The following is a 10,823-nucleotide window of genomic DNA, read 5'->3' as shown; positions in this document are numbered from 1 at the left end:
ACACATCTTATTACCTCATTCTTAATTATGTAAAATAAAGGGTAATTTAATTAAATTAAGTAATATTTTATTAAAATTAAAATAATTTAATTATTTTCTTAATTATCATACAAAAATCATAAATGACAGATAAAAATTGAGTGAATATCACTTGGATCCATAAGTTGTATGCATATGTAACACCAAGACTAGATTATAATTAGCAACTTGAACTGAAACAATAAAAGTGCTCCAAATCGCTTATTATTAATTGGCTTTGTCCCTAAATTTAAATTTAAATTTCAGTAAAACTTTATGAAAAACAAAATTGTTGACATGATGTGTATACATAGATTCGGTTTTTGTAATGGGTACAAATATGCACCCATTAAAATTTATTTAATATATTTAATTTGTATGAAAATTATAATTTTAATGATAATTTATATAAATATGTTAAATTAATGAACTATGAATTATAATTTCTCGTACAAATGAGTGCATTAAATCAATTTTAAGGGGTGTATATATGCACCCATTAGAAAAAATGAGATTGATGTTATAGTTATGGACTTATTATAACTAATGTTGATTACATGTTTATATATATTTGCTACAAAAAGTTAAGATTCAAAATCTTTCATTTTTCCCATTTTGAATTAATGCATTTAAAATAATTAAATAATTTTTATTACTTTTTTTTAAGAGAAACATCTATTTAATTTACCAAATAAGACAATATATTTTTTGGGCAATCAAAAAATAAATTTTTTAGTGATTAAATTACTGAAAATGTATAAAAATCACATATATATACCTTTGCAAATATTTTACAAATTCAAAAGCTAATAAATAACTAATTAAATGCATTATAAAAGTTAGAAAAAAAAAAGTAATAAAAAGGACAAAGGATAAAAGAGGCTCCCTAATCTCTAATTAAGAACATTTATTTATAATAAAAGTTGTGTGAACCTACCGACATTTGATTGAGTCCCTTTCCCCTCTCTCTTTTATGGAAAATTATGAAGTCCATGACATGTATTAATCGTATTTGTTGACTATGGTTGGTTTCATATGAATTTCACTGTATTAATCAATGGTTATGGTAGATTTATTGTACATATAAAAATGCACAAAAATGCACCAAATAGTTTCTCTTCTATCACATGCATCCTCTCTCTCTTTATATATATATATATATATATATATAACTACTTGATTTTATACAAAGTAAAATGATTTAACAAAATTTTATAATTTATCTCATTAGATTTTTGTAAATTGATATTGTTTTCTACAAAATAATCAATGGAAAAAATTTTATTAACTTAAAAAAATAAATCTTCACATATAAAAACAAGTATAATATTTTAATAATATTAAAAATATTAATTATATATAATACTAAATAAGGTATAGTTATTTAGCATTTAACAATTTAAACCTATGATTTTATTTAAAATTTTAGATGTTATAGAAAATATGATAATTTATATGTGTTTTCTTACGCGGAAAAATGTTACTTTTTTATATTAAGTTAATAATTTTTTCGTAATTTGTTATTCTCTAGAAAAAGTATCAATTTACAAAAATCTTATGAGACAATTTATAAAATTTTATTAAATCATCTTACTTTTTTGTGTCATTTTACTTTGTAATATAATCGAGTAATTCTAGAAAACATATATATATATATATATATATATATATATATATATATAAAATAGACGGTTATTGGAGTCTGAATTTTATGACCGATTCTCAAATTTAGCCTGCTCTCTTTAACATCTTCAATATACACCACTCAACATAATTTTTTTTTTTTAAATACAGAAATAAGACAAGAAAAAAAATTGAAAGAAAAGGGAAAGACACATAGAGATATAGTAGAGCATATAGCTAGGAAGAAGTATTGTTGTACATAACAATGGATGAAGGGTCGTTTTTTCCTTTATAAATGCCCACCTCGTAGCACTGCCTTGCTTCCATTTTCTGCATCTCTTCCAACTCATTTTTATAGAAACAAAGAAAAGTCACAGAGAAACCCACAACCCAAAAGCAAAATAGCCTTCGTTTCTCTCCGCAATTAGCATCTCTATCCCTCACTTTGTTTATTTCCTCCCAAAGGTTAGTTTCTTTTCAAAATATTGAGACATAAATCTCATAATCTCTCTGCTTTGCTTCACTTCTTTTGGGTTTATAATTCTTTTTTCACATTTCAAAACCCAGGATTCAACCACTTTAGTTAATTAAATGCTTTCTTCTTGATCACTCAGTAAGCTTCAAGAAAAGGAATTTGTAAAAGTTCTTTATTTTTTCACTTTTACCTCCTCAAACCCAAGATTGAACCAACCAACCAACAAATGAAGTTAATTTCTGATAACTGAAAATCCACAAGAAAATTGAGCTTTTTCTTGAACTTCTCAGTGATCAAAAGAATATATATGCTAATTATGTTATCGATTATAGTTTTTATTGCTTCATTCTTTTATCACTATTTTTATTCTGTGTTAGGATCACGTAGTAGCTAGCAGCTGCCATGGCATACCCGAGCGAGTCCAGGGAGACTTCACCCCAGAGGAAAATGGGTAGGGGGAAGATCGAGATCAAGCGGATCGAAAACACCACAAATCGCCAAGTCACTTTCTGCAAAAGGCGCAATGGTTTGCTCAAGAAAGCCTATGAATTATCTGTTCTTTGTGATGCTGAGGTTGCTCTTATCGTCTTCTCTAGCCGCGGCCGCCTCTATGAGTATGCCAACAATAGGTATATAAAAACTCCATACGCCTTAATTTCTTGATCTAATTTCTCAAAGGGCAACAGCTTCCATGCGAGTTTACTGTGTTTTTCTTTAATTACTATCTTATTCATGAGAAATTTCTCTTTTCTTTCTTTCTTTCTTTTTTTTTTTTTTTTTTTTTTCTTTTTATAAGCTCTTTCTTTCTTTCTTCTTTTTGTTAATTGGTTTCATTCAAAAAAAAAGGCTTGGAATTTTTTTAAGGAGGAAAAATGGGTAAACTGATGTCAAGAATTTTTTTTTTCCTGAACTAGATCTTTGGGTGGATTTCAAGTAATAGAACATAATCAATTTTTCTGCTGCAGTTTTTGATTGAGAGTTTCTCTCTAACATTCACTTGTCTTCTTTCTCCTGCTTTGTTTTCTTTTCCTTTCTCTTTCTCTCTCTCTCTCTCTCTCTCTCTCTCTCTCTCTCTCTCTATGATATTTATGATTTTTTATGAAGAAAATTTTCCTTTTTATGATGAAAACTTTGTTTTGTGTTCTTGGTTTGGTAGGTACATAGATCTGTTGTAATAGATAGAAACAGAAGCATTATAAGAGTATAGTAATGGTAGAAGAAATTAACAAGTATAGGTTTGGAATGAATGCAGGCCCGTGAGATAAGCCTCTTCTCTTCTCTCCTCCCTCCATTGCTGTTAAATTTTCTGTTTCCTTTCTCTTTTCTTTTCCTATATTCCACTTGCACTACTCCCTCTTGATAATGTGTCATCTATAGGGCTAAAGAGAAGGCCTATGGCAAAAGCTGTCATCTTCCCATTAGTCAAAACTTCCAATCCATTGACACTTCCTTAATAGCACGTCAGCGGCACTTCAAGAAAGCAAAAGTACAGTGTCAAAGTTAATGAAAAAAAATTGTCAAGAAAACCAACAAACAAGCAGGTTAGGCGTTAGGGTTTCAAAACCCAAATCCCCCAAATGAGTTTCTTGTGAAAGCATGTCAACCGACCCTTTTCAAACCAATCACAACCAAATCAGGTGACCCCCAAGCACTCCCAAATTAGGGTTTTCCCTAATCCACACGAAATTTCCCCAAATCTGAGTTTGCACCCACGTGCGAAAAGCAAAAAAGACCCTCTTCATAGTCAAAATAGTCCAAATTAGGGCTTTATAAGCTACTATACTGGGACTATCAGCGACTTTGTACCTAGACTTTAATGGTAATCCTTTAATCAAACACGAAGATCCGTCCACAGGCATAACCAATCAAAAGTTAATTATTTTAAATCTCACATGGGTTTTCACCTTTTGTGTTTCAACTTGGTTACTGGTATAATAGTAACAGGTTAGGGTTTATGTTAATCAAGATCAGTAGTTGTTGTAGTTGCTGCTATGTAGTTTTGTCTCAGCAACAGAATCTTGGGTCACGTCACACACGATTTTTTTGTTCTTGAATACTGACAAAAGGGTTTTTGTATCAGGATTCCTGCTACTGAACCTTATAATTTTCGCCTTTAAATGATTCAAAAATGAAATAACCATAGGCCCATTTCTTCTTATTCTTCTTCTTCTTAGATCTCTCTCTCCCCCAATTTCTCATTGATCTTTGGTTAAATTCTTTCACATAGTGAAAGATAGAGACAGGCCAATGAGAATGGATCAACTTAAGTCATGATGATGCCCCTGTTGGGATTATAGCGTGTGCTTTGCATTTGTTCAAGATCTTTGCATAGATATATATTTATGCAACTTCTTTGGTAGAGAGGGAAGTGCGCAGAGGGACAACGTACGACAACTGGGAGCCAATGGGATAGTTCTGTCCATTCTGGCTTCTTTCATGCAATGGGTAGCGTACAACTATTGCTGCTGCCATTGGCCTGCTCTGCTGCACTCAGAGTTTCAGTTTCAGAAAAACTCTGATTAATCAATATTATATTATCACCTTTACCTTAAAGTGAAAACAGAATTCCACGCTTGTCATCAATATTTTTCAGTGGGCAATAGAGCGTCATTTAGGGTATTACCCATTGCGTAATGGGTATGCGACACGTGGAAGAGATTTGACCCTATATATGGAACCAATCATATTATAGGACAAAATGCCAGCATGGCAGAGACAGCCAATCAGTAGCTCGACGAAGTTAAGGTATCAGCAAAACAAGAAAAGTGAGCCTTATTATACGACACGGCATACAATGGCAAATATTTTATTTTGTCAAATTAAGACAAGGTAATCTATCAGTCTGGTTCAATTCCAGTAACTCGGATTTTCTCACTCATTTTGCTTCTAAGTTTAGGGTTGTTATCAGGATGAGTTAAATGAGAGAGTTTGGTTGATTTTAGTGTTAAAATGGCTAATCTGAGCCTAAAACCAGTTAAAACTTAGGTGTCATTATAACATGGCCATGTTCTCGGTTTTGTTAAGTACTATATTTATTTAGAGTAATTAAGAGCTCGAACTTACCCTTTTTTTTTTTTTTTATAAAAGAAAATGGTTAGTTTATTCCCGATGCTATGCATTATTCGGACTTACCCTTCCCTTTAATCAATCTCTATATTCAAAGATCTCTCTCTTTGATTCTTGAAATAAATTCTTTTCTTTTTTGAACTATATTTTTCCTTAGAATATTACGGAGTATATATATATATATATACACATGAAAGCACTTGTATATATTGATCATTAATTAATACTTCGCATAATTATTAGAGTATATAATATATTTCAAATTTAAAAAATATAAAATATTTGAAATTTCATTTTATAGATATTTGAAGTAGGTTTCATTTTAATTTTTTTTACATTTAAAATTTATCTGAATAATTTGACAAATTTGATTTGCAATTAAAAACTCAATAATTCTTTATATAATAGATTCTTTCTGATTATTCAAGATTCAAGTTTCAACTTTGATTTGCATTTAAGGAAAATAATGATGTCAATTACATTCAACTAAGTATTGCAAATGAGATTCATGCATTCAAGTAAGATCCCTAAAATTTTTTCATTAAAATCATCTCTAATATTTTATTTAGTAAAATTTATTTTGACTAAATACTGTAAAAAAATCTCATGTCTCAAATTAATATAATAATTAAATTTTTTTTGCAATATATAAAGAAAAATAAATAATATAACTACTTGAAATTCACTTGATTTAAGTTAAATAAAAATTAAAAATAAAAAATTTAAATTATTACTGTGCAACACAGATAACTAATTTATATAATGCTATGATCAATTTGATGTAAAAAAAATCTATTTTTTACAAATTTAAAAAGAAAACTTGTTATTTTTCAGAAGTAGTGTGGAGGGGTAAAAAATAGAGAAGAATTTAGCTTTCACTAATGGCAATTTTACAGAAATTATGTTTTAGGACTAATGGTATGCAAGTTATTTAAAAAGTATAAAAACTTAATTATAAGAGGGAAAAGTTTTTATAATTTAATTAAAAAATAATAAAATAAAGGGATTGCTAAAGATATCACTTCTTTTTAATGTAAATTCCATTCTTAGTTCAAGAAAAGATAAAACATGTTAATATAATTAGATTAATTGGCAAGTGCATTTTATAAAATGTCACTAAGCCTATTTAGTAAATTGCATTATCCTTATAATTGTTTTACTACTATTATATCATGCAAGTCCTAATTTCCCCATTTAGAACAATTTTGTAAGGTTTAAAATTTTCTTAGAGATGGCATAAATATGCTTTTCCTTTTTCATGGTTTTCAATATGATTTTCCTTTTTCAGAGTGCAATGTAGTGCTGATGAGACTTGGAGGAAAATTCTCTTATCCTCTTGAGGATAATGCTTTTATCTTTTTTTTTTTTTTAATGCAAGTCAATTTTATTAATAAAATCCAAGAAAAACTTAGCGAACACCATATAACTAAGACCCGAAAAACAAACCTTTCCAATATGAAAAATGCTTTTGCTTTTGAGTTTCGGATTGGGGAAGTTTAATTTATTGGAGCAACATGTTCATATCCTTTTGAAGATCTCATCCACTTTTGAGATGATTTTTTTTTCCTGAACATTTTATTATTTTTCTTCTTCTTCTTCTTATTATTTTTTAAGAAATTCATACTAGCAGATTGAAGTGAAGAATTTCTTAATCATTAAAAGTGGGCGTGTAATTGCTGTACTTTTACCATGTCATTTTCTGTGGAACATAGGCTACCCATTCTTGCATTAATTAGGGCTCTAATTCACCTCACAGTTTATCACTTAAACAGAACTATTTATGGAAAATTTCCATCTTCATGCACTGTGTATGAATTCATTTATTTGATTTCCGTTTCTTTAATGCTTAAAAATGAATAGCTTCTGCTTTACTTTGTACTCAACTTGACCTAATTACATTGTACCATGAAAGCATGAATTCTTCATCTTTAGTATTGGGATATATAGACACATGTATAGTTGATGCGATGGTTATAAAATATGCAATTTATTAGTGTTCAGCATTTTCCACTTACATGCTTCTCCAACAACAAAATGGACATTTAATTTCATGACATTTTGGCATTAATTGGAAAAATAAAACAAACTCATTTGTAAGAAAAGAATTCAATTCAATTCTCACACAATCATATTATTTTTTGGCATGATTTCTATTTCTTTTAAAATAATTTTTTTTTTAAAAAAAATTAAAAAGAATTGAACTATTTCATATATTAGGTTTTCAAACGTGATAATTGATAAAAAAAAAAAAAATCAATTAAATTGAACGGGGCTTATGATTTTCATTCATATATGATTGCAGTGTTAAATCTACAATTGAGAGGTACAAGAAGGCTTGCGCAGATTCATCCAGTACTGGATCTGTTTCTGAAGCTAATGCTCAGGTACAATTTATTTCTAGGCTTTTGTGATTAGCCTCAAATTTGATATATATTTTTTTTTTTTTATTTCAATTGCCTCTTCTAACAATGAAAATTGTTCCATTGGAATGTTCCTAAAGCATTGTATATCTCTACCGAGCCTTCAGATTGGTATCTGTAGCTCTCTTCAGTGTGCTATTTTAGGATATTCAGTTTATTAGTGATATTAAGTGTCTATTATTAAGCGGAAGATCATTTTTTTTTCACTTAACATTGCAAGTACTAAGTTTGGCTCTCTTGCTTTTGTTTTTGTGGTTTAGTTCTTGCTTTGTTTTTCTGGTTTAATTATTTGGGCTGTTTTGTTTTCTTTTTGGTCATAATGTACTGGACTCTTTGTTGTTTTGCTTCCTAGGTTTTCTTTCACTTAGCATGCTAGTACTATGTTTGGTGTACTTGGATTGGCCTGCTGGTCTGAGTTAGCTGGATGTTTTTATGTTAAGTTTTTCCTGAATATTTTTAATAAAATTTTGATTATCAAAAAAATGATACCAATGCTATATTGCACAATTTTGTGTTTGATGATGGTTTATAGGAAGAGTGCTGGAAGCCAATTTGATTAAAAAGGGGAAAAAAGAGAGTACATTTCAACCAGGGAGAATGCTATAATATTTCCAAAAAATTACCGGACAACAAGATTTGAAAAAACAAAACAAAAATACGTATTGTTGGTTTGCAGTGCCTTCTTGGTTCTATATAATTCACATCTAATAAATGTTAGATATATAAAACTATTTTGATAACTCTAAACTATAAGTTTGAGCTTTTAGTTTGAGTAATTTCTTAACATGATATCAGGTTCTTTTCGATTAAAAATTTCAGGATTCGAATCTAATCATGTGCACTTATTAATTAAATATTTCAAAACAAAAAGACATTCACCTATGAGGCAATGTCTTGAAATTGTGATTTTGTGATGTGTGAATCATTATTATTTTATACAATAATGCCACTATAAATTTAAAAGGTTTTATGAACCCATTTGTTAGGTATTAATGAAATAATTAACGTGCCATTGGTTTTGGAGTGATATTTCAGTACTATCAGCAAGAAGCTGCCAAGCTGCGTGTGCAAATTAGCAATTTGCAGAATTCAAACGGGTAAGTTAAAAACATTCTTAATCAACAACCGTTTGTTTTATAGTACCTTGAAATACTAAACAAACTGGATTGTTAAGCAACTAATGGGATTTGAAAATGAGATCTCTTGATGGTGATCTGAAAATTCTTTTTTTTTGCTGGATTTTTCCTTGGGGATTCTTAAGCAATTATTTCTTTTTATAGAATTTTGCTTAACTATGTATCCTTTGAACAATGATACTTTCAGGAATATGCTGGGTGAGTCTCTAGGAGCCTTGAATGTCAAAGAACTTAAGAGCTTGGAGATAAGATTAGAGAGAGGAATTAGTAGAATTCGGTCCAAAAAGGTACTTCTAATGCAATATATATTAATACGATACATGTTTGATTAAAAAGAAATGCATTCGCTTTGTTAATACCTCTAGTACGGCCAGTAACACAAAATTTCCTCTCTTTTTTCTCTATAAAATCTCTTCCAGAATGAGTTGTTGTTCGCAGAGATCGAGTATATGCAGAAAAGGGTATACTCTTTTTGTTCTTAATTATATTCCCCATATCTTCTTTTTTTAATATCTATGATCTAGATAATTTGTTTTTGGATGGTCACTGAGGATATGGAGTTCACCAACAAATTAAGCTGCTCTCTTTACCAACCAAAATTGTACAGAAGACTAAGTGATTTGCCATTGATTCTTTGAATAAAAAAATGCCAAATGCAGGAAATTGATTTGCACAGCAATAATCAGCTTCTCCGAGCTAAGGTCTGTATGTCTTCCTCTCAACCTTCATCATCATTTCCTTTTGTGGGTCGAGTAGAATGACTAAATGGGACTTCTGCGAGTGATGCAGATTGCGGAAAACGAAAGGAAGCAGCAGAACATGAATATGATGCCAGGAGGTGGTAACTATGAGATCACGCAATCTCAGACATTTGACAACAGGAACTATTTTCAAGTGAATGCATTACAACCCACCAATCATTACCCGCACCAAGACCAGATGGCCCTTCAGATAGTGTAAGAATTAATCATCATTGTATATAAATCAGTACACCAATCAACATTTACTTCACTTTTGCATGCGCTTGTATACTTATACATGATAATCACCTGTATATGTTTTTGTGCAGCTAATATGCTTCCAGGGCATCCTTTAGTTCTATTTTTCTGTGGAGAGTATCAGGTATATATTTCAACTGCTGAGAGCTGATAGTATGCCCAAATTTTCTAGCAGAAATCAACTTTGCCCGAGTACTAGCCTTGTGTAATCCCTAAATAGTGGTATCCCACCATACACTAGCCTTGTGCAATCCCACTTAAGACCTATTAGTGTTGTTGTAAGAGAAAGATTTCTTTTCTGGATGTTTTTCTATGGCTAGTTTCATTTACTTGCATACTTCTCGTCTCTTGTGCACCTTCTAGTTGTAATATTAGTTCATTTATGGAATCTACAATTTGTGGCACATTCTACATAGAAAGTGAAGTTAAAGGACCACAAGAAAACGATAGCTAACAACTTCTGCCTCTATAAAGAGACCCATACTAAATTAATTTTTGGCTTCCCTATTTTATTGACAATGGATCTCAAGTTCAAGTACAACAGTACCATTAAATGGAAAAATATTCCTTATTAGCTCGACTAATCCCTAATTGTTGATTAAACAGCTTAATTAGACGATCATCAAACTAATCTGGAGTGTAAATATTGCCCGACTTGGAAATATGATGGGCGTGAAATAGTTGCAAAAGGCTAAAAGTATGGGAAGCTCATCCATAGTTCTCGAGTCAGATTCAGCAACGCTAATATCTCAGGTGGTGTCTCCTTTAGCTGTGTTAAAGCATGTCTTGAATTGATGCAAGAAGGATTCACATTAATGGCAAAATATTGCCATGGCCCAAAATGATTCTTCCACAATAGTTTCCACAAGATTCAATCTTGAATGAATCTTCCAAATCCTTGACTAAAATTTTATGTATCTTGCTTTAAGGATGAAGGGCCAAATATGACAAAACTCCAAGCACACTTCATGGCTATAAATAGCCACCATTCCAATGGGAGAGGCTAGGCAAGCAAGGAGAAAAGAGCGAGTGTCAAAGGTCAAGTGTAAGTAGAGTGACGTGAGTGGGAAAAGAAAAATTCACAGGT

General features: G+C 30.5%; 1 protein-coding gene across 1 annotated transcript; it reads left to right on the top strand.

The window, feature by feature from the left end:
- The first annotated feature begins 1,891 nt into the window (after positions 1–1,891).
- Positions 1,892–10,140, top strand: LOC110644746 (floral homeotic protein AGAMOUS). The gene is made up of 9 exons (XM_058136803.1): positions 1,892–2,106; positions 2,494–2,745; positions 7,485–7,566; positions 8,638–8,699; positions 8,926–9,025; positions 9,158–9,199; positions 9,398–9,439; positions 9,528–9,694; positions 9,808–10,140. The coding sequence occupies exons 2-9, from the start codon at positions 2,519–2,521 to the stop codon at positions 9,809–9,811; spliced, it is 726 nt and encodes a 241-aa protein (XP_057992786.1). The 5' UTR covers positions 1,892–2,106; positions 2,494–2,518; the 3' UTR covers positions 9,812–10,140.
- Positions 10,141–10,823: the final 683 nt, after the last annotated feature.

This window comes from Hevea brasiliensis, chromosome 15 (genome assembly GCF_030052815.1).
Source record: "Hevea brasiliensis isolate MT/VB/25A 57/8 chromosome 15, ASM3005281v1, whole genome shotgun sequence".
Taxonomy (NCBI): Eukaryota; Viridiplantae; Streptophyta; class Magnoliopsida; order Malpighiales; family Euphorbiaceae; genus Hevea; species Hevea brasiliensis.
This window is presented reverse-complemented; position numbering and strand designations above follow the sequence as displayed.